Here is a 25,307-nt window from a genome sequence, read left to right as displayed (position 1 = left end):
CAGTGAAATGCTAAGAGAAATTAGGGAAGCTAACCAAATTGGTAGTGCGGTAATAATGGGAGACTTCAATTACCAAATTCCAAAAAATCTCTTAATGAATAACCCCACGAGGGCAATAAATTAAATTGAGATACGTGGTGTTTTTAAATTATTAGAAAAAACTTTTACGCTGTGCATATCAAAATTTACTTTGGAAATTTAAGGACCATCATACCACCCAGTGCTCACAAGTCAGACTTGCATTTCATGCACTTCATATGGGTCACTTTTAATCAACATTCGGGACCATGTTGTACGTTCAAATTGTTCTAAACCTATACAGAACAAGGAACTTGTTCAAACATGTGATAAATGCAAATTCTGCCCTTTAAAGTCCCCCCAGACTCAAATTGTCACGGCATCGGGGAAAACTATTCTTTTGCCCGAATTTTCTTGTCACTCAACCCATGCAGTTTATGCCATCTTTTGTCCGTGCCCATTAACTTATGTAGGCATGACAAAAAGGAAGGTTAAGATTCGTCTTACTGAACACAAATGCTGCATCAATACCAATCGAGTTGAGGAACCCTTAGTTGCTCATTTCAAAGAATTCAATCATGAGTTTGATGATATCAAATGGACCGTGCTAGAAATCATCAATCAGCACTGGAGAGGTGGCAATCGTGTACAGACTTTGAGACAATGCGAACAGAAGTGGATCTTTCAATTAAAATCAGTAACCCCTGGTGGCTTGAATAAGGACATCGAATGGTTCCATTTCTGGTGATTGCCCGCCAGAATTAGGAATCATCTGACTGTCAGGTGGATATCAGACGCAATGGTATTTAAATTCAGACCGACCCAAGCCGCTCTACCGCCAAGAACTCTGAGCGGAGAGACGGCGTTGGGTTCGGTAAGTTTACCTTTTATTTCCCTCTGTAATGTATACATCGTCAAGACATTCTGTTGCAAAAAAGTAATATCGCTGAATTTGATTTAGGCTTTTAATGTTTTTTAGAAAAATTTGATGGACCCTTAACACCGCTGAAGTTCTTTTTTGCAAGAATTTACTAATGCTTAAAGATCTGTTTATATCCCCCGTTGAAACAAGGGGAGTGCTGGATCAGGAGAGTCTGAATATACGTCTCTGAAGCAGCTACTTTGGCGAAACGCGCGCGTCGGACGAGTACCTCCGACAGCTATGGAAAAATGACCCCGACAACGGATGAATAAGGGAAGTTTTTCTTCTTTTTAAAATTCATTACTTGAAAAATATTTAAAAAATTCATAAAAATTGAGTGGAACTACATGGACCAGTTGATTAAAAGTGACCCATATGAAGTGCATGAAATGCAAGTCTGACTTGTGAGCACTGGGTGGTATGATGGTCCTTAAATTTCCAAAGTAAATTTTGATATGCACAGCGTAAAAGTTTTTTCTAATAATTTAAAAACACCACGTATCTCAATTTAATTTAAAGACTTCAATTACCCCAATATTGACTGGGTAAATGTATCATCAGGACACACTAGAGAGATAACATTCCTGGATGGAATAAATGATAGCTTTATGGAGCAATTGGTTCAGGAACTGATAAGAGAGGGAGCAATTTTAGATCTAATTCTCAGTGGAGCACAGGATTTGGTGAGAGAGGTAAAGGTGGTGGGGCCGCTTGGCAATAGTGATCATAATATGATCAAATTTGAATTAATGACTGGAAGAGGAACAGTATGCAAAATCCACGGCTCTCGTGCTAAACTTTCAAAAGGGAAACTTTTATAAAATGAAAAAAATTGTTAGAAAAAAACTGAAAGGAGCAGCTACAAAAGTAAAAAGTGTGCAAGAGGTGTGGTCATTGTTGAAAAATACCATTCTGGAAGCGCAGTCCAGATAGTATTCCACACATTAAGAAAGGTGGAAAGAAGCCAAAACGATTGCCGGCATGGTTAAGGGGGGAGGTGAAAGAGGCTATTTTAGCCAAACGATCTTCATTCAAAAAGTGGAAGAAGGATCCAACAAAAGAAAATAGGATAATGCATAAACATTGGCAAGTTAAATGTAAGACATTGATAAGACAGGCTAAGAGAGAATTTGAAAAGAAGTTGGCCATAGAGGCAAAAACTCGCAGTAAAAACATTTTTAAATATATCCGAAGCAGAAAGCCTGTGAGGGAGTCAGTTGGAGCTTTAGATGATCAAAGGGTTAAAGGGGTACTTAGAGAAGATAAGGCCATCGCGGAAAGATTAAATGATTTCTTTCCTTCGATGTTTACTGAAGAGGATGTTGGGGAGGTACCCGTACTGGAGAAGGTTTTCATGGGTAATGATTCAGATGGACTGAATCAAATCACGGTGAACCTAGAAGAAGTGGTAGACCTGATTGACAAACTGAAGAGTACTAAATCACCTGGACCGGATGGTATACACCCCAGAGTTCTGAAGGAACTAAAAAATGAAATTTCAGACCGATTAGTAAATATTTGTAACCTATCATTAGAGTCATCCATTGTACCTGAAGACTGGAGGATAGCAAATATAACCCCAATATTTAAAAAGGGCTCCAAGGGCGATCCGGGAAACTACAGACTGGTTAGCCTGACTTCAGTGCCAGGAAAAATAGTGGAAAATGTTCTAAACATCAAAAATCACAGAACATATAGAAAGACATGGTTTAATGGAACAAAGTCAGCATGGCTTTACCCAAGGCAAGTCTTGCCTCACAAATCTGCTTCACTTTTTTGAAAGAGTTAATAAACATGTGGATAAAAGGTGAACCGGTAGATGTAGTATACTTGGATTTTCAGAAGGCGTTTGATAAAGTTCCTCATGAGAGGCTTATAGAAAAGTAAAAAGTCATGGGATAGGTGGCGATGTCCTTTTGTGGATTGCAAACTGGCTAAAAGACAGGAAACAGAGAGTAGGATTAAATGGACAATTTTCTCAGTGGAAGGGAGTGGGCAGTGGAGTGCCTCAGGGATCTGTATTGGGACCCTTACTTTTCAATATATTTATAAATGATCTGGAAAGAAATACGACGAGTGAGATAATCAAATGTGCAGATGAAACAAAATTGTTCAGAGTAGTTAAATCACAAGCAGACTGTGATACATTGCAGGAAGACCTTGTGATACTGGAAAATTGGGCATCAAAATGGCAGATGAGATTTAATGTGGATAAGTGCAAAGTGATGCATACAGGGAAAAATAACCCATGCTATAGTTACACAATGTTAGGTTCCATATTAGGTGCTACAACCCAAGAAAGAGATCTAGGCGTCATAGTGGATAACACATTGAAATAGTCGGTTCAATGTGCTGTGGCAGTCAAAAAAGCAAACAGAATGTTGGGAATTATTAGAAAGGGAATGGTGAATAGAACGGAAAATGTCATAGTGCCTCTGTATCGCTCCATGGTGAGACTGCACCTTGAATACTGTGTACAATTCTGGTCACCGCATCTCAAAAAAAGATATAATTGTGATGGAGAAGGTACAGAGAAGGGCTACCAAAATGATAAGAGGAATGGAACAGCTCCCCTATGAGGAAAGACTAAAGAGGTTAGGACTTTTCAGCTTGGAGAAGAGACGGCTGAGGGGGGATATGATAGAGGTGTATAAAATCATGACAGGTCTAGAACGGGTAGATGTGAATCGGTTATTTACTCTTTCAGATAATAGAAAGACTAGGGGGCACTCCATGAAGTTAGCATGTGGCACATTTAAAACTAATCGGAGAAAGTTCTTTTTTACTCAACGCACAATTAAACTCTGGAATTTGTTGCCAGAGGATGTGGTTAGTGCAGTTAGTATAGCTGTGTTTAAAAAAGGATTGGATAAGTTCTTGAAGGAGAAGTCCATTACCTGCTATTAATTAAATTGACTTAGAAAATAGTCACTACTATTACTAGCAACGGTAACATGGAATTGACTTGGTACTTGCCAGGTTCTTATGGCCTGGATTGGCCACTGTTGGAAACAGGATGCTGAGCTTGATGGACCCTTGGTCTGACCCAGTATGGCATGTTCTTAGGATTGTTTCTACAGTTCGGGTTTTTTTTTGTTTTTTTTGTTTTTTTTGTTTTTTTTTTTTTTTTTTAGAGTTGGACATGCATGGCAAGGGTATGTGTGTGTATGAATGAATTTTGTGAGTGGTGAATCATTTAGGGGATGATGGGTAGTTATGATATTCAATGAAATAGTTTTTTAATTCATTAGGTTAATGATATTGTATACAACAATTTATGTATTTTTGTATTAAGAATGTATATTGTACATGGGTTATAGCACCTGTAATAAATACATTTATGTAATACATTTGTCTGTTTTGTATATTACGTTTATTTGTTATATTGACTCTCTCAGCTTATATATGTACTAATTTAGTGAGAGTTTTTGTGTATACCACCTTATTTTGTTTACAACAGATAGAGCCAGCAAATATTTAACAGCTAAATGGACTAAATATTAAGTGTTATTTAAGTATCTCTGAAGATTATGCATTATCACTAGGTTAATACCCAATCACAATTAAATAGGAAAAGTGGTCCTTACCTGCTAATTTTCTTTCCTGTAGTACCACGGATCAGTCCAGAGAGTGGGTTGAGCCTCCTGTCCAGCAGATGGAGACAGAGAAACACTGAAAGGGTATCCTATGAGGACAGTGCTCACCCTGCGCCCCTCAGTATAAATACGTTCAGGGAGAGACCCTACAGCAACATCCATTGAGAGACCTTAATGCACAATGGTGATACCCTACTGCACAATGTAAATAATCTACCTCTGTAAAGTTTATATAATTCATGTCTATTCCTGTCTCCTTCCTCCCCCAGTTTCATCAACCTTGTTATATTGTAACTTTTACTTCCTCAGCACTGGTTAAAAGTACATAGTTATTGCACTCCCTGTTATCTGTAAACCGGCATGATATGATTGCATCATGAATGCCGGTATAGAAAAACTTTAAATAAATAAAAATAAAAAATAAAATACGTTATCAAAGCAGATAAACATAACCGGAAATTGAACCAAAATAAGATCAAGCAAGTAACCAATCTAACCTGAATATAATGTGAATTTAAAACAGTGCAAATAACAGCTCTTATAAAGATATCTATGTGGTAGATACATCCGGTGCCTTATAGTTCTGTCATGTAATAAATCTGCAAGGAAGAAGGCATTCTCCATAGCTGTGAAGGAAAAAGGAACTTCAAGTGATCTGAAAAATGTAGAACGGGAGGGAGTCTGGACTGATCCGTGGTACTACAGGAACTAAAATTAGCAGGTAAGGACCAATTTTCCTTTCCTTGTACGTACCTTGATCAGTCCAGACAGTGGTATGTACCAAAGCTTCCCTAAATAGGGTGGGACCGGGACAGTCCTGCTCGAAGCACCTACCTTCCGAAGGAGCCAAAACCTGGCACCTGTACACTGAGGCGATAATGACGAGCAAAAGTATGCAGAGACTTCCAAGTAGCCTCTCTGCAGATTTCTTGTGGAGAGACCGACTGGCCCAAGAAGTAGCCTGTGAATGCAGAGAATGAGCCTTTAAGCTCTCCAGAACCGTCTGGCCCCGACAGATATACGCCGATGCAATTGCCTCCATTAGCCAACGAGCAATTGTAGCCTTAGAAGCCTTAGAAGCCTTGTTTCCCTTATTTGGGCCACTCCATAAGTCAAAGAGATGATCAGAGAGTTGGAAATAGTTTGTAACCTGTAGATATTGCAGTAGTACTATCTTTACATCAAGGCGCCATAGGTCACTGCCCGGCGTGCTCGCAACGTTTTCTGAAAAAAAAAAAAGCAGGGAGTTCCACTGACTGATTGGCGTGAAAGACAGACACGACCTTTGGTAAGAATGATGGTACCGTTTTAAGGGAGACACCTGAATCAGAGAAGTGAAGAAAAGGTTCCCTACAAGACAAAAGCTTGGAGCTCGGGCACTCTCCTGGCGGAGCAAATAGAAACTAGAAACACTGTCTTAAGGGTTAGGTCCTTAAGTGTGGCCCGCCGGAGGGGTTCAAAGGGTGCCTCGCAAAGAACTCGAAGCACCAAATTAAGGCTCCATGAAGGACAAGTAGCCCCGACAGGCGGATTCAAATGCTTGGCCCTTTTGAGGAATCGAATGACATCCAGATGGGCCGCCAGCGCATAACCATCGACACTGCCTAAGAGGGAACCGAGAGCCGAACCTGTACCCGCAAAGAGTTGAAAGACAAACCTTTGGAGAGGCCATTCTGTAGGGAAGAGAGGACCTGGGATACTGGAGCTTTGCACCCCGGCACACACATTCTCAAACACTCTCCATACCTGAACGTAAGCGAGAGAGGTAGAAGGCTTACGGGCCTGCAACAGAGTGGATATAACTTCTTCCTCAGTCTCTGCTGCTCAAAAGCCAGGCTGCTAGACAAAAGTGATCCGCCTGATCAAAAAATTCTGGACCCTGAAGAAGTAGGTTTGGGGGGTGACAGAGGCGAAGAGGACCGTCTGTTGCGAGGTTCACCAGGTCCGTGTACCATGGCCTCCGAGGCCACTCTAGCGCTACGAGAATGACAGGCCTCTTGTGGAGTTCTATTCTTCTGAGTACCTTTCCCACCAGAGGCCAAGGGGGGAACACGTAGAGGAGAACGCCGTGAGGCCATGGAAGAACCAGGGCATCCACCCCTTCCGAGCAGTGCTCCCTTTTGTGGCTGAAGAATCTGGGAGCCTTTACGTTGCTCAGAGTAGCCATCAGGTCTAAGTGGGAGATCCCCCACCTGTGAACAATCAGATCCATCGCCCCGGACAACTCCCACTCTCCAGGGTCTAGCCGTTGATGACTGAGGAAGTCGGCTTGAACATTCTCCTTCCCCGCAATGTGGGAGGCTGCCAGCCGATCCAGGTGACGCTCCGTCCAGCGAGCAGCTTGCTGGCTTCCAGGGCCACTGGATGACTTCTGGTGCCCCCTCTCTATTGATATAGGTTACCATGGTGGCGTTGTCGGAGAGAACTCGAACCGCCTTGCGACGGATCAGGGGCAGAAAGGCCTTGAATGCCAGATGGACCACTCGGGCCTCCAGGCGATTGATGTGCCAGTGGGATTGAATTGGGGACCAGCATCCCTGCGTAGACTGAGTCTGACACACCGCTCCCCAGCCGCAAAGGCTGGCATACGTTGATACAATAATCCACTGAGGTGTTTTCAGAGGCATCCCCTTCAATAGGTGAGCGAGGGAGAGCCACCACTGTATGTCGGCGATGGTAACATCGGAGAGTGGCAGGGGCGTTCGGAACTCCTCCGAGACCGGCTTCCAGCAGGACAGCAAAGCTTTCTGTAAAGGATGCATATGCGCAAATACCCAAGGAACCAAATCTATATTTGAAGCCATAGAACCCAGAACCTGGAGGTAATCCCAGGCCATGGGGACCGAGAGAGATAACAGATGTTGCATTTGATCCATGAGCTTGAGCACACGAGTCTCAGGTAACAAGATTTTGCCCACACGGGTGTCGAAGCATGCTCCTAAGAATTCGAGGACCTGAGAGGTTGCTTTTGGAAAAATTGACTATTCACCCAAGGGAGGTGAGGACAGACAAGACCCAGTTGACCGCTGTCACGCACAAGTCCTCTGACTTCGCCCGAATGAGCCAGTCGTCAAGGTATGGGTGGACTAGGACTCCCTCTCGCCGGAGGAAGGCTGCAACTACCACCATGACCTTTGTAAATGTGCGGGGAGCGGTGGCAAGAACTAATGGGAGCACTCGAAACTGATAGTATCGACCCAGAATGTTGAAACGAAGAAACCTCTGGTGTTCCCGGCGGATCGGGATGTGAAGGTAGCCTCCCGTCAGATCGAGAGAGGCGAGGAATTCACCTGTGTGAACCGCTGCTATGACTGCCCTCAGGGTCTCCATTTGAAAGTGGGGGACCTTGAGCGCTCTGTTGACTCTCTTGAGATCCAGAATTGGACAAAAGGAGCTGTCCTTTTTGGGGACGACGAAGTAGATGGAATACTGGCCGGACCCCTGCTCCTGTGGAGGGACCGGGACTATGGCTCCGAGTGCTTGAAGCCTGTCGTGAGTCTGGCAGATCGCTGGCCGCTTCTGCGTTCCACAGGGAGAGAGTAAGTAGAGGTCCTGGAGATCTCGAGCAAATTCTAAAGCGTAACCTCATTTGATCACCTCGAGGACCCACTGATCCGAAGTAATTTTGACCCATTCCTCGAGAAATAGGGACAGCCGACCACTAAGTCTGGAACGGAGGAATGGGCCGCTGTATCTCATTGCACGGACTTGGCGGCGGGGCCCTAGTGGGTACATTCTCAGAAGGGTCGTCAGCCCTGAAAGGAATGAGACCATGCTTGAGATCTAATGGAGGTGTTTTGTTGAAAGGCTTCTCGCGGCTTACTGTACCTGCGCTGCCCCCTGAAGCGAGAGCGCGACGGAAAAAATGACCTGGACTGTTCGGGGCGGTCCTCAGGCAGCTTATGAACCTTGTTGTCACCTAAGAATTTGAGAAGCTGTTCCAGGTCCTCGACAAAAAGCAACTTACCCTTGAAGGGGAGAGTGCCCAACTGCGATTTAGAAGAGGAGTCTGTGGTCCAATTCCTCAGCCAGAGGAGACGTCTGGCTGACTCCGCTGAAACCATGGCTCTGGCCTGCAACTGGAGGAGGTCGTAGAGGGCATCAGCCCCATAAGCTACCGCAGCTTCCAGCCGTTCTGCCTCTGCAGACGGGAGGTCCTGGGTGCTGAGCAATTGTTGAACCCACCTGAGGCTTGCCCGCTGCATGAGACTGCTACAGACTGTCACCTTAACTCCGAGAGCCAGAACTTCAAAGATCCTTTTAAGATTGAGCTCCAACTTGCGGTCCTGAAGATCCTTTAACGCTGATGCTCCCACCACTGGGATGGTGGTGCGTTTGGTGACTGCGGACACTGACACACCTTAAGCATTTCCAGAGATTGATCAGGCAGGGGATACAGTTTATCCATTGCCCTATCCATCCGGAGACCAGACTCGGGGGATTCCCATTCACAGAGCAGAAGTTGCATACACATAGGATGGAACGGGAAAGTACGAGGTGGAGCCCTCAGCCCCGCTAGGACCAGATCCACGGTACGCAAAGTGGAGGCACTGATGGGTTCTTCCGAAGGGACATCAATCCCAAGTTCCTCTAGAACAAAAGGAATAAGCAGGTCAAGCTCTTCTCGCTTAAACAATCTCAGGACCCGCGGCTCATCTCCCTCGATGGGCGGATTTCCTAATAACAAATCCAGGTCCTGATCAGGATCTGGCAGAGGAGATGGCTGAGGAGGGTCAGGCGGATCCAGCCCGCCCGGCATGGTCCTGACCCTGGTGGCACCTTGAGGGTCTGGGGTGGCAGAGCCCTGCCTGATGGCCAATCGAGGGATCTTAGCCGGCGGGGGGAGGGGGGCCCCCGGGGGAGGATCCTCCTGTTCTTCCAAGCTTGCCAAAAAAGACCTGTGCATGAATAGCACAAACTCCATGGAAAAACGGTGTTGTGCTTTGCCGGGCAATGTGTGTGTGTGTGTGGGGGGGGGGGGGGGGGGGGGGGCAGGCAGGACACTGTGGGAGGGGTTGGGGACTGCACCCGGAGAGAGCCCACGGGGCTTAATTCAGGCGGTGACTGCGACAAATCCAGCTCCCCTCCCCCCTGAGGCTCTGTATTGGCAGCGAGGTCCGGGCACAAAATGGTCGCCGTTCCTGTGATTTTCTGAGGGGGAACTGGCCTGGCCACACACTTAGCGACCCGACCTCAGGTCATCGATTTTAAAGGTGCCACAGAGGGTCCCTCCCCTCCAGGCAAATAGAACAGAGCCCTTCGCGGGAGAGCTGCGAAGCAGGCTCCCCACAGGCTAAACACAGAGCTGATCGTGGCATCGGGAGGGACACAGTCAGCCGCAAAGAAAGAAAAATCAGCTGAGTGTCTGTGCTGGGGAGCAGGAGCCGATGAGACGGCTCTGAGCTGCTTATTTTCCTGCTGGCAGGACCAATCAAACCGCGGTGAATTGCCTTGTTCCTTTAGCACAAGATTGTCTTTTTTTTTTTTTTTTTTTTAACAGCAGAAGAATTAAATCATCTCTGCAACAGGACCAGAGGCATGAGCCATCTCTGGGGTCACCTAGACAAGAAGGGGGAGTGACTGGACCACCAGTATCACCCCTAGGCAGGGAAAAAATTCAGATGTCACTGGGAATATGGGGCCCTAGGCTGAATACTCAAGGGGAAATCCCGCCTAGGAACCTATAAGAGCTAGGAGACAGAACTGTCTCCTGTGAAATCCAACACTATTCTTTTTTTTTTTTTATAATTAATACTTGCTTGATCCTGGGCAAAAGGAAACCTGAGAGGAAAAACTTCTCAAACAGGAATGAAAGGAAAATTAGCTAAGAGGGAACCACAGGTTCGTCTGTCTGCATCTGCTGGAGACAGAGAAATACTGAGGGGCACAGGGTGAGCACTGTCCTCATATAGGATACCCTTTCAGTTTTTCTCTGTCTTTCATCTGCTGGACACGAGGCTCAACCCACTGTCTGGACTGATCCAGGTACGTACAGGGAACCCAGATTATTCTACCATACATCACATTCAGAATCCTCCCCTGACTTTCATTTTTGTTGAGACAAGTCTTAACATTACCTGATTTGACAGCACAGCCTAATGGTTACAGAAGATTTCCAACCTAACTGTCCCTGCTAATGACAGCCTATGGCATCATAGCCCTCGTTAAAGCAGGATCCAATTTAGTTGAAAGCCCTAAAAAGCAGGAGGAAAATGTCCGAGCCAAACAGCCCCCAAGTAAAACAAACAAAAAAAAACACCCCCCACACATCAACTCTACTTTTTAAATACCACTACCCTATATGTGGTTATTGAACAAGCCATTTAACCTCTACCTAATATTCTCTCTCTTTCTTATCGTGCATTATGCAGTACTTGAACATAAAACTTGCTTTGTTTTTGCCAGAAAAGTGGTTTTCCTTTTTATTTGTAAAGGATTGTGGGATACAGTTCGTGAGACCAAATTCCTTTCCCAATAGCTGTAGTCAGCTGATTTCAAACCATAGTGAAAAATAAATAAGAACGCTATAGGAGTACTGTCTGATAGCAGTTACCAATTAACACTAGAGGCTGGCCTCTAGGTCTAGCAGTAATTCCACATCTATACAAATAGTAAATCCAAGTCTTATCTTGTGAAAATAATTTTATATTTCAGGTTAGATCACAGCTTAGGAAATTATTTCAAGTTGGTTAGGTAGCTAGAGCTCCACATCTCCAATAGTACTTGGCCCATTGTTAAAGTATGAAAGAATTTGGATAATACTGTTTATCTTCTTGACAGGATGCAGGAAAAAGGAGAAATTGAGGGAATAGGTTACTAGGAATGTGAACCTGTACTGCCTAGGCAATTAGGTTGAATTTTTAAACTGAGAATAGCAAAACAAAGTAGGCGTAGAGATCTAGCGGACAAAATGCAGTCATCATAACATATTAAACTGGTATAGAAGCCTGAGCATTTACAAAGACTTGCTATTTTAATATAGTGCTGTAATGTGTACATATATTTATACATACCCACACACACACACACACCTCTCCCTTCCTCACATACACCTAACACACATGACCTTCTCACTCACACACATAGGATAGAACAAGTGGGAAAAAAAAAAACCAGTACTAAGGCAAAGCACATTCTCAATATGAAATATAAAAACACCAAAGCCATCACCCTCTTCTGCAAAATATTGGAAAACATTCAAGAAACAATGCTCTTGCAGGCTCTCTACTTTTTCTTCATTAGAACAAATGTTTTTTCTTAAACAAAAAACAAGACAAAACAAACAAAACAAAAAAATAAATAATAAAAAAAATTATATATATATATATATAAATATATATATATATATATATATATAGTGCACTTGTCAGCCATTTCACAATTGCAATAACACACCTCAAAGTGGGTACTAAAAGTATTCTGTGCCCTTCTAAGGTGTTAAGACATTATAATACACCCAAGGAGTGCACTGGAATCCTCTAAATACACAGTGCATGCCAACAGTCAACATACAAGTGAAAATACAGAAAAAGTACTGTGGTATTGTAGTAATTCCTACCCTCTCTGTGGCTGCTTTCTGGACGTTTAGAGTTTTTACACCAGTTGGTAAATGAAACTCATGAGTTGCGTAGTCTGTGCTGAATAAAGTCTTCTGAGTACGTGGATCAACAAATTCCATTCCAACATCACTGGTGATAAAGGTTCTATTATTTTCCACACTGAGTTTAGTAGTCCCTTGCTGAAACACAACCTAAAAGGCATAACATAAAAACGGTTTGGAGTATAGAGCCGGGGGGAATAATTAAACTGAACGCACTGATGCAAACACCACAAGGTTTGTGCCAAAAATCAAAGCAAAACTAAAACGCATACTTTTGCTATGAGAAAAAGTGTCCTCAGGGCTTTTCACCTGCTTTTCTGCAGCTACTTTTGCCAGGCAAAATTGTATGCGTTATTGCCTCCTCCGACCTAACCTTGCACACAGGAATGCCTCTGCTCAATGTGGGTAAAATCCAGCAAATAATTTTATTCGCTCAGAGGGTTAGAAATTTTTAAAGAGCCCATTTCTGTGGGTAAAATACTTTGAAAATTGCCCTCTGAACAAACAAAACAAGCAAGCAAATTATTTGCTACTAGGTTTAAGTTTTAATGTGACATGTCAATTTCTGATAATGGTATAAATAGCCAAATCATAGCTTGGCAGACTGGAGTCAGGAAGCTCCCCCACAGAGGCAGTATAGGGCTGCAGGGAAGGACTGGAGCTGGTCTTCTGCCAAACCAACCCAGTTTCCCCGCAGGTTAAGCCCTTGGGTTCTGGGATCCGGAAGGACTTGTCTGAGGAACATCATGATACGGACTGAAAGCTGAGGGCAGGCTCAGGCTGGAAGCTGGATACACAGGTACCGGCTAAAGACGGATACAGGGCACAGACTGGGGCTAGATACAGGAAACAGACTGGACAAGGACAAGGACTGGATTGGCCACTGTTGGAAACAGGATGCTGGGCTTGATGGACCCTTGGTCTGACCCAGTATGGCATGTTCTTATGTTCTTAAACAAAAGGAATAGACAGGGCGGCACAAGTCAGAATAAGGACAGTACTAGACATGGCAGGCAACAATAAAACAGGACAGCCCGACAAGGCACAAGGCAGGCTAGAAGAACCTAGTAGGCCTAGAGGCCAAAAGGTAAGTCAAGGAGGCCTGAGGCGCCACAGAGCAAGGCAAGGAGGCCAAGAGAGACCTTAGAGCAAGGCAGAAGGGCCAGATAGGCCACAAGGCAGGGGAGTGAGAAGATGGCCAGGTCAAGGAGCCTATGTGACAATTCTGGTCGCCGCATCTCAAAAAAGATATAGTTGCGATGGAGAAGGTACAGAGAAGGGCAACCAAAATGATAAAGGGGATGGAACAGCTCCCCTATGAGGAAAGGCTGAAGAGGTTAGGACTTTTCAGCTTGGAGAAGAGACGGCTGAGGGGGGATATGATAGAGGTGTTTAAAATCATGAGAGGTCTAGAACGGGTAGATGTGAATCGGTTATTTACTCTTTCGGATAGTAGAAGGACTAGGGGGCATCCCATGAAGTTAGCAAGTAACACATTTAAGACTAATCGGAGAAAATTCTTTTTCACTCAATGCACAATAAAGCTCTGGAATTTGTTGCCAGAGGAGGTGGTTAGTGCAGTTAGTGTAGCTGGGTTCAAAAAATGTTTGGATAAGTTCTTGGAGGAGAAGTCCATTAATGGCTATTAATCAATTATACTTAGGGAATAGCCACTGCTATTAATTGCATCAGTAGCATGGGATCTTCTTAGTGTTTGGGTAATTGCCAGGTTCTTGTGGCCTGGTTTTGGCCTCTGTTGGAAACAGGATGCTGGGCTTGATGGACCCTTGGTCTGACCCAGCATGGCAATTTCTTATGTTCTTATATGAAGAGGCACTGAGCAGGCTGGGTTAAGTAGGGCTGAGGCTTGGGCATAGTAGGATCAGTGATGAGGTAACTGGCAAGGTAATGAGCAAGGCTCACTGAGAACTCCTGGTGGAGGGAAGATTGCACAGCAGGCTGAATCTTAGCACAGGAAAACTGCACAGCAGGTGAAACCGTGACAAGTTACTATTATTGTACAGTAGCAGTGTTAATATAAACTGGTTTCATAAAGGAAATTGACCTCATACTGTTATATGATTTTAATCTGATTTCTTAGGCATTTCTGGATTTTTCTCTCAAATTGCAGGATGTAGGGTTAAATTTTAATTTCTTTGCAATGTCTTTGCTGTAGGACTGGAATTGCTCTTCCTTGCAGCTTCACAACTAGGGTGGATGTCTCAGTCTTTCCCACTGTCAATTCAATTTCTCCAACACATGTAGGAGATCTATAATGTGTGATAAAATAGCACAATGTATATTCCTCCCGGTTGTAACACCCAGCACATGAAAATGAGCCACAGAACACTTTTGCACTGAAAGGGCCACATTAAACAGTATATAGCCCGTTCCCCACATTCTGCATCTGCCAAGATGCATCAATAGTCCTCCGCGTTAACCAGCCCAAAGTGAATGGCCCAGTTAACCCAAGGGAATTTCACTCCCCCCCCCCCCCCCCTCCCCTGAAGGCTGGTCAAAGAGAGCAGCCTATTTCCATCCTGGTGCTCTGCTGCTCAAATCCAAAGTGATGATCTTCAGCATGGCACCTTGAACCACACATACCTAGAAAACTGTGTACATGGGCTTGAGGTGGGATGCTGAAGACCTGCATGTGAAATCTAGTGGCTAGGTGGCAGGATGGAGGTAGACCACTCTCTTTTTGATGCCTTGGAGATGGAGAACTGGGGTCTTCCAAGCTAAGGCAGGCTTCACTCTGGGAGGATGCTGGTGGGTGGGCCTTCATTCTGGAGTGATCTCGCTACGGACAGCTATGGACTAAAACCTGGAAAGTACTTTATTTGGTTGGGTGGGGAGGATCTCCTAAAGCCCTGTTGCCATACATTAATGCAACCTGCCATTGGTGGTATAGCTAGTTCCATGCACTGGCATTAAAGCTGAATAATACATCCAAAATTAAATACAAATAAGGGCAGTATAATATTTTTGATTAGGGAAATGTATAACCTGCTACATTTTACATCTATTTTGCCAGTAAACATCTCACTTTCACTTTGATGCTTAGTTGCTGCAAAAGTCACCACACTATCGAATATAAAAATAGACTTGCTACATACTGGACAGTGAGAAATATGATGAATATTAAGGATAGATGCAAGGGTTCAGGCCTGCACTGTTATTTGCATGGAGGGAGCTAGACGGATAACGACTGATATGGTCTTTGGCTACAAATAAAATAACTTTATTTCTTCTGATTTCATTCTTTCAAACACTCAAATAAATGCTGTAGTGATTTTTTTAAAATTGTAAACTTACAGGCTGGTTGTCACCAGTAATGACCAAATCTTCATTACGTCTTCCTCCAACTGTGCTCTTATATAAAGGATGTATCACACCCATGTCCGTCACCTGTTTGAACCGTAGCAACCCACTATCGTGAAATTCCATGCTCTCACAGCCATTAGGACCAATCCGGATTACAGCCCAGATAACAATCGTAATCTGGAATAGTAACACAAACATGCTATGTTAGATTTAGCAAAACAAATTATGCTTGCAGCTTGCCAAGCTAAGAAGAGGTAGGCGGCCTTTATACTCCTCCTGGCTTGGATTTGCGAACACTTCTTGGGGTTGTGAAAGGCATCAAAGCAGTGGGAGGGAGGACATAGACTTTTGTCCCCAGGTTTTATACTGAATTTAGGAATATGGGAAGGGGGATGTGGAGGGCTATCACAGTCCACACTTCTCTTTACTCGGCAGTAGGAAGGAGAAGGGGCAATGAGCACTGGCCAGCCATACCTAGGCCTGCTATTGCAAAACCTAGATTTGATCAGCCGAGTTAGGCACCTAGCGTTGATTTTTAGTGCTAGGCACCTAACTTGTTTCCCCTAATCTCTCTCTGTTCATTTTTCTTTTTTTATAAAGAGTTTAAATTTAGGAACCCAGGCCTAATCAATCTTCAAAAAGTGTCAATTTATTCACCTAACTCCCAAAGAAAATCCAAAATGGAAGAAACATTATCAAATGTGAATGAACACCAGAGGATTTGGTAGGGATTAATGATATCTGCCCTCTGAGGTGAAACATATTACTTTTATTAAATTAAGGTGAAAAAGTCAATATACAGTCATGTATCCTCACATCACCTGCACATCCATAGAAACATATAGAAACATAGAAATGACGGCAGAAGAAGACCAAACGGCCCATCTAGTCTGCCCAGCAAGCTACGCACTTTATCCATTTTTTTCCCTTTTTCTCTCTCCCACCTGTTACTATTGGCTTCCAGTACCCTCCAGCCCTAATTCCCCTCCACCCCACCACCAATTTAGAGAGCAGCTCCGTATCTGCATCCAAGTGACATCCAGCTCAATTAGGGGTAGCAACCGCTGTAACAAGCAGGCCACACCCTTGCCCCATACTCTTACCCACCCCTGTTTTTATTTTTTTGTTTGTTTTTATTTATTTATTTATTGGAGATAGCAGCTTTCCAGCCTTCCATCCTTCCGCTCCGTGAAGGTGGAACACTAACTACTGGCCACTGGCATCCCGCTCCGTGAATGCCTCTGTGACTACTGCCGCTCCGTGCAGTGTTTGAATGCCTCTGTGACTACTGCCGCTCCGTGCAGTGTTTGAATGCCTCTGTGACTACTGCCGCTCCATGCAGTGTTTTGCTGCCTCCACTTTATTCACGCCCTCTAGACTTGATGGATCCACAGTGTTTATCCCACGCCCCTTCGAAGTCGTTCACAGTTTTAGACTTCACCACTTCCTCCGGAAGGGCATTCCAGGCATCCACCACCCTTTCCGTGAAGAAATACTTCCTGACATTGGTTCTTAGTCTTCCTCCCTGGAGCCTCAGCTCGTGACCTCTGGTTCTGCTGATTATTTTCTGATGGAAGAGGTTTGTCGTTGTCTTTGGATCATTACAGTTTTTCAAGTATCTGAAAGTCTGAATCATATCTCCCCTGCTCCTCCTTTCCTCCAGGGAGTACATATTTAGATTCTTCAATCTCTCCTCGTATGTCATCCGATGAAGACCCTCCACCTTCCTGGTTGCCCTTCTCTGTACTGCTTCCATTTTGTCCTTGTCTCTTTGTAGATACGGTCTCCAGAACTGAACACAGTACTCCAGGTGAGGCCTCACCAAGGACCTGTACAAGGGGATAATCACTTCCCTTTTCTTACTCGATATTCCTCTCTCTATGCAGCTCAGCATTCTTCTGGCTTTTGCTATCACCTTGTCGCATTGTTTCGCAGACTTCATATCATTAGACACTATCACCCAAAGGTCTCTCTCCTGCTCCGTGCACATCAGCCTTCCCCCCCCCCCCCCCCCCATCGAATACAGTTCATTTGGATTTCCACTCCCCATATGCATGACTTTGCACTTCTTGGCATTGAATCTCAGCTGCCATATCTTCGACCACTCTTCCAGTTTCCTTAAATCCCGTCTCATTCTCTCCACTCCTTCCGGCGTGTCCACTCTGTTGCAGATCTTAGTGTCATCCGCAAAAAAAGACAAACCTTACCTTCTATCCCGTCCGTAATGTCGTTCACAAAGATATTGAACAGGACCGGTCCCAACACCGATCCTTGCGGTACACCACTTAAAACCGCTCTCTCTTCGGAGACAGTTCCATTTACCATCACACATTGTCTTCTGTCCGTCAACCAGTTTTCAATCCAGGTCACCACCTCGGCACTCACGCCTAAGATTCTCGTTTTGTTCACCAGTCTCCTGTGCGGAACCGTATCAAAAGCTTTGCTGAAATCCAAGTAGATGACATCGAGCGCTCTTCCTTGATCCAATTCCTTGGTTACCCAGTCAAAAAAGTCAATCAGATTTGTCTGACAGGACCTTCCTCTGGTGAATCCATGCTGCCTGTGGTCCATCAATTCTCCGGACTGTAGATAGTGAACTATTTTTTCTTTCAACAGTGACTCCATTACTTTTCCCACCACCGAAGTGAGGCTAACTGGTCTGTAGTTACCAGCCTCCTCTCTGTTTCCACTCTTGTGAAGCGGGACCACCACCGCTCTTCTCCAATCACTCGGCACCACTCCCATTTCTAGGGATCTATTGAACAGGTCGCACAGCGGAACCGCCAGCACATCTCTGAGCTCCCTCAGTATCCTTGGATGAATCCCATCAGGCCCCATGGCTTTGTCCACTTTCAGATTCTTTAGCTTTTCCCATACATTTTCTACTGTAAAAGGATTTTCATCTATTCCACTTCCCTCCAGTTTCTTGTTGTGTAGAGATGGTCCTTCTCCAGGGTCTTCTGGAGTACTCTCCAGAGCTGAAGTATTCGTTTAATATTTCCGCCATTTCTTCGTCTCTCTCCACACATTGATCATTTCCACCTTTCAATTTCACTATACCACTTTGGACTTTTCTCTTTCGCTGATGTATCTGAAAAATGTTTTGTCACCATTTTTTATCTCCTTGGCAATCCTCTCTTCCGCTTGACTTTTTGCCAACTTGATTAATTTCTTCGTCTCCCTCAGTTGAATCAAATATTCTTCTTTGTGCTCCTCCCTTTGGGATCTTTTATATTTCTTGAATGCTGTTCTTTTAGCTTTAATTTTGTCAGCCACCTCCTTTGAGAACCAGATAGGTTTCGCTTTTCTTTACATTTCTAACATATAGAGCAGTTGCCTTGGTGATTGCTCCTTTTAGATTGGTCCACTGCTGATCCACATCTCTCTCATTCCCCCATCCATTTAGTTCTTTCTCTAGGTACTTCCCCATTTCCTCAAAGTCCGTGTTTTTGAACTGTAAAACTCTGGTCTTTGTGCTTCTTTTTCATATTCTTTTAGTGATATTAAACCACACCGTTTATGGTTTAATATCATCCGAGGCAAATAAGTTAGTGTCCATATGGGAGTAGATATTCCCAATCAACAGTATATAAACAAAAATTCTCAACATGAGCCAAGTTTTGCAATAAACTGTCTCAAGGGGATAAACAAACTCTAAAACAAAAATAGACAGAATAAGACAGATCGCACAAAAAAAGTAATACGCGCTTAGTGTCCCATTAGATATATCATTACTCAGTTTTGAATCTATGGTTCTTCATTATTGAATAGGTCGTCCTTCATGGTCATGGTGGCAACTTTCCATTACACTTGCTCCACCAGGAACAGCGCTGGATTTATTTTCTTCAGGTTCTTTATCTCATCAGGACTGAATCAAGAAATTGAATGGTGTGTGTCTGTAAGCAGCTATCATTATGTTTATTTTCTGATTGGCTCCTGTCAGTCAATCACATGACCTTTGGTGTTAAATCTTTATTTTGCCTAAACCAAGAATTTATATATATTGTTTTTAAAAAAAAGTGTTATCCGATCACGGTGTAGGAGGAAAGAATTTTAAAATGGGCGCCAATCACCACATGACCAACAATAGCCAATCAAAAAAAAATTATAGATAGATAACCAATCAAAATAATTACAAAATGATACAAATTCTTGGTTTAGGCAAAATATAAGATTAACACCAAAGGTCATGTGATTGACAGTAACTAAACAATAAACAAACAATGATACCTGCTTTCAGAAAGACATACTATTCAATTTCTTGATTCAATCTGATGAGATAAAGAACCTAAAGAAACAAAATCCAGCGATGTTCCCGGTGGAGCAAGTGTAATGGAAAGTTGCCACCATGACCATGAAGGACGACCTATTCAATAATGAAGAATCATAGATTCAAAACTGAGTGATGATGATATATCAAATGGGACACTAAAATTACCTCTAAAAGGGATTGTCTACAATATTTGGAAATATGGGTTTTGACTACCTGTAGGATTTTGCCCACATACAAAAGGGGACATAAGCAAATAACTACATAAATAACCCCAGATATGTGACTATCAGAAGAACATTTCAAAAAAAATCTTTTGCCTGTATGTGGGTGAAAAACCAACATAGATAAAGACATAGCACCAGCCTTGCAGTGATTGCAAGGCTGGTGACCTAAAGTCTACACAGGTGATCATGGTGGCTGAAATTCAGAACAGACCCAAATGTCTCAGCTTTTATGACTTCTGCAAATAGCAAACTTGGAGGCTGGGAGAAAAACACCAATACCTACAAGTACTTGAATGTAATCCTCTTTGAAGTGTCTAAAAGGTGGAATATAAATTAAATAAGTAAATAAATAAAAATATTCCCACACCAAGGGAAGCCAACACAGACTAACAACATTTGATGATCGAGCTTACCTTCCCAATCTGGGCCATGTTGCACAATATGCAGGTAACCCAGGTAGAATCGAGAGGGGAACCAAGAAGAAAACAAAAAAATCCTGACTGATGAAAAGAGCCCATTTAAAAGCTATGGGCCAGATTTTAAAATCTATGCCCGATTTTATAACATGCGTGCGCAGCCGCGCACATGTTATAAAATCCTGAATCGTTGCGTGCAAGGGGGTGCCCAATTGTGCAAGCCGAGCCACGCAGCCTTCCTCCATTCCCTCCGCCCCTCCCCCCCCACTTCCCCTCCCTAACCCTCCCCCCCCCCAGCCCTACCTAAAACCCCCACTTACCTTTAATTTTTAAGTTATGCCTGCCTCCGGGCAGGCATAGGTTGCGTGCGCCGGCTGGCCCGCGATCCCGGGCGCAGCGGCAAATGGCCGCTGTGCCTGGAGGCTCCGGCCCCGCCCATTTTTTCAAGCCCCAGGACATACGCGTGTCCCGGGGCTTGCGTGCGTCGCCGAGCCTATGCAAAATAGGCTCGGCGTGTGCAGGAGGCTTTTAAAAGGGTTACGCGCCTATATTACGTGTGTAACCCTTTTAAAATCCGCCTCTAAGCTGATAACCTTAAAAAGGTAACCACAGTGTAAGCAGCCATCTGTTCTGACCATGCAATAAAATTAGACCAAAATGAACATAAATGGGGGAGGCAAAAAAAATCTGCCCAACCAGATTATTCCATAAGAAGCAAGGATGATGACTTTTATAATGTAATAAAATACTGTAAAAGATGGGCTAAGTGGCAGGTTATTATATCACAAAATACACACGTTTATAAGCATAGTTTTACTTATAAGTGAGAATAAGCAATACAAGATTAGAGTTCTGCATTAAGAATATATGCAAAGATACTTTCCTTCACAGTTTCTTTCCAGTGTGAGTCTTATATAGAGTTGTGCTTATAAGTTTACAAATTCTGCCAGGAGTATGTAATGTGTAGCATTTAAAGAAAACATGAGTGATTAAAAATAACAGACGTGTTTTGTCTGATGTGTTTCAAATTAAACTATTATGCATCACAGAATAGCACAAACAAACAAACCATAACAATAAGGGAAACAATAAAATGATCTGTTCAAAAGTTTGCATATCCATGACAATATATACTCAAAGTTGACACACACAGGTTAAGAAGGCAATAAAGGGTAGGGATCCACACCTGTGCCTTGTTTGATTGTAAGTCATGTCTGTATATAAATAGTCAATGAGTTTCTTATCTCTTGAGAAACCCTTGTGCATTTCATCCAAAGCTGCACTGACTTTGGTGGTTACTGGAGCATAGGGAAAGCAAAAGAAGTGTCAAAGGATTTGTGATCAAAAGTCGTTCAACTTTATAAATCAGGAAAAAGATATTCAAAGATTTGAAAATGCCAATCAGTACTGTCCAAACTCTGATCAAAAAGTGGAAAATTATTGGTTCTGTTAATACCAAGGTAGACCAAGAAAGATTTCAGACACAACTGCTAGGAAAATTGTTAGGATGCAAAGAAAAACCTATAAGCAACTTCTACTGAAATACAGGCTTCTCTGAAACAAAGTGGTGAGGGTGTTTCAGCATGCACAATAAAGGGATACTTGAACAAAAATGTGCTGCATGGTAGACTTGCCAGAAAAAAACCCATTGCTGCACAACACCACAAAGCAGCCCACTTACAATATGCCAAACAGTACTTAGAAGCCTCAAAATTTCTGAAACAAAATAATTTGGAGTGATGAGACCAAAAATGAACATTTTGGTCACAATCAAACTCCTTAAATAATTTTTCCACAAATATTATAGTCAGTTGATTTTCTAAATATCGAAGTAACAAAAAAACCTGTCTTGTTAAGTGATCAAAGTATCCAAAACAGACACATGCAAATCAATCCAAATGATATACAAATTGTAGGTAAGGATCACAAGAATTAAAAAACAAAAAAAAACCAAAACTGACAACTGAACATCAGTGCCTTATCAAATGAGAAAATCATCATAGATATAGCTTCACCAAGAATTAAATGGCATATTGAAGAACTATAGAGATAGGTAGATTCAAAAGCTGAAACATATAGGCGTGTGCTATCAGGAGCCATGATGGTTCCCATAGCTGTGACCTTAATTTGTTGAAATAATTGGTCTTCAAAACTGAAGAACTTCTTGGTCAAGGCAATGCGGGCAAAAGCCACGAAAAAAAATAAAATCTTTGAGAACCTGAACACGTGGCGAACGATGAGTTAGGCCTGATTGAATCAAACTGATTATTCGAATATTTCTCAGATGAGGCAAAGAGATTCAATGTTCAGAGTCTCCAGAAAAAACACAAACCAGGCAGTTGAAGCTCCTTAAGCAGGGTGAGTATATGTTCTGAATCTCTGGCATATGAAAGGGCTTCTGTAATAAACGGCTGCAAAAAGTGATCAACAAATATAAAGGTTTCAAAAAGGGAGCCAATAGGATAATGGGATGACCTGGGATTTTATTAGCAAAAATAGGATGACCTGGGGGTTTAAAGATTTATGAATCTTTGGTAACACACAACATAACAGGGTAACTGGAAATTTCTCCATCAGAAAACTTCATAGGGAATAATAAAATGTGAATCCAGTCTCCTCTGTACAATCCTAGTAATCTAAGCAAGGATATCTGAAGTAGGATCAGCTGCCAATGTGGAGTAAAAATGAGTATCAAAGTTGATTATGCGCATCTTCAAGATAATCCGTTTATTGAGAACAATACAATCCTCCCTTATCTGCAGGAATTAATAACTGAAGGATCTCCAAGTAAAGTGGGGCTCACAGTATGGTCTGGTGGAGAGAAACGACAGGACCCCAGGATCCTAGAAGATGCCAAACTTATTAAACCATGAAGCACCAGATGTTCAAAAGCTGAAATTAAAGAATAGCGGAGATAACCACCCTGGTTTACGTGAAACTATAGATATATCTATGGAAGAAGAATGTTTTAGAAAAAAAACCAACAAAACTTAATTCTCAAAAGTCAAACAGATCAATGGATATAAATCCTTATCATCAAAGGCATTGCAGAAAGTGGTGGCAACAAAGTAGAATTCATGTTCCAACAATGAATTTATTGATTTATTTAAAAATTTTATATACCGGTTTCTCCAAGGGGTTGTTCATGGTGATTTACAATATTACATTCACAATAACAACAAATTTCTGAGAGTAAAATGTGTGGCCTGACTACACATTTTACTTTCTGTATTTCGGGTGAATAACTAATAGGCTCATCAACATACGTTTGCATGTGATGAGCGCTATTAGTTTCGGGGGGGGGGGGGGGGGGATTGGATGCGGGTTTTCCACCCGCTATTACCCCCCAAAGGGGGGCTAAATGGAGCACTCGGCCGAGCGCACCGTTCTGTATCGGCCTGAAAGTTATACATTACTCTCTTTTGTATCTTCAAACGCTTGCCTAAACAGCCATGTTTTGAGATTCTTTTTAAAAGATGAAAAACTGGTTTCTAATCTTAATTCCATTGGCATAGAGTTCCATAGTCTCGGTCTGGCTAATGGTAAAGATCTCTCTCATACTTTGAGTCACGTCGTTTTTAGTGATGGAATTGTTAAGAGGCCCTTATTCCCTGATCGAAGATTTTTGTGGAACATGAATGTGTAATGATGCATTTAACCATTCAATATTCTTATTGTTCAAGGATTTATAAATTAAGCACAGTGCCTTTTACTGTACTCTAAATGTAACGGGGAGCCAATGGAGATCTTTTAAAATTGGGGTAATGTGCTCGAATTTTTTAGACCCAGTTAGAACTCTGTTGCATTTTGCAGCAACTGAAGCGGTCTAATTGATGACGACGGCAAACCTAATAAAAAGTGCATTGTAATAATCTAGCTTTAAAAAAAAAAAAATAAGGGATTGTAAAACAGTTTTAAAATCACTGAAACGTAAAAGGTTTTAGTTTCTTTAAAATATGTAATTTGTTAAAACCTTCCTTGATTGTTTTGGAAATTAATTTTTTCATATTAAATTCACTATCGATCACAACACCTAAATCTCTGGCATGATCTGTTACAGTCGATCAAAATTTTATTGTATGTCTTCATGTGTTCATTTAGTTTATTACTTAGTAGTATAATCTCTGTTTTCTCCTCATTTAGAACCAGTTTTAAATGAATCATGGTTGTTGAATGGTGGAAAAATGTACACTTAACTTCAACGTGTCAACTATACTGTGTGTTATCGGAACCACGAATTGTACATCATCTGCATATATAAAATGTTAAACCCAAACCAGAAAGAAATGTACATATTGGCAACATGTATAAATTTAAAAGGGTGGCTGATAGTGTGGACCCTGCAGGACACCTGTTTCTAGCAGTACGTGTTTTGAAACTGAATGCCCTATTTTGACACTGTACATACGATTATTAAGATATGATTTCAACCAATTAAAAGGTTTTCCTGCAATGCCTATTTCTAGTAACCTATGGAGTAAACTTTCATGATCAATTGTATCAAAGGCAGCGGTGAAATGCAACAGAACTAAAAAATACATTTGACCTGAATCCATTCCTCTAAGGCAGTGTTTCCCAACCCTCTCCTGGAGGCACACCTAACCAGCCAGGTTTTCAGAATATCCATAATGAATATGCATGAGAGAGATTTGCATACATTGGAGACCCAGGGTATGCAAATCAATCTCATGCATATTTATTGCGGCAATCCTGAAAACCTGACCTGCTAGGTGTGCCTCCAGGAGAGGGTTGGGAAACACTGCTCTAAGGATTGTGTCAGATAAGGATAAAAGTAGTATTTCAATACTACAAGATGGACAAAAACCAAATTGTGAGGGATAATGGATGTTCTTTTCTCTATCAATTTAGATAAAACCGGAAGATTGGAAATTGACCAAAAATTCTTAGGTTTATTAATATCCAAACTTTTATTC

At 42.5% G+C, this 25,307-nt stretch overlaps 1 protein-coding gene and 1 long non-coding RNA gene across 3 annotated transcripts in view; one reads left to right on the top strand and one right to left on the bottom strand.

The window, feature by feature from the left end:
• The window catches only part of LOC115083827, a 41,661-nt gene extending 18,046 nt beyond the window's left edge, over window positions 1-23,615 (top strand). Inside the window, exon 3 of the long non-coding RNA XR_003854411.1 lies at window positions 23,136-23,615. This is a non-coding gene — a long non-coding RNA (uncharacterized LOC115083827). The remainder of the gene's footprint in view (window positions 1-23,135) is intronic.
• SGCB (sarcoglycan beta) overlaps window positions 1-25,307 on the bottom strand; it is a 112,923-nt gene that overhangs the window by 18,540 nt on the left and 69,076 nt on the right. For both annotated transcript variants that reach the window (XM_029587844.1, XM_029587838.1), the window contains exons 3-4: window positions 15,452-15,637; window positions 12,095-12,286 (exon numbers count right to left, since the gene is read on the bottom strand). In XM_029587844.1, the coding sequence (XP_029443704.1) occupies window positions 12,095-12,286; window positions 15,452-15,637 (378 nt within the window). The remainder of the gene's footprint in view (window positions 1-12,094; window positions 12,287-15,451; window positions 15,638-25,307) is intronic.

The sequence above is a fragment of the Rhinatrema bivittatum genome, chromosome 1 (genome assembly GCF_901001135.1).
Source record: "Rhinatrema bivittatum chromosome 1, aRhiBiv1.1, whole genome shotgun sequence".
Taxonomy (NCBI): domain Eukaryota; kingdom Metazoa; phylum Chordata; class Amphibia; order Gymnophiona; family Rhinatrematidae; genus Rhinatrema; species Rhinatrema bivittatum.
This window is presented reverse-complemented; position numbering and strand designations above follow the sequence as displayed.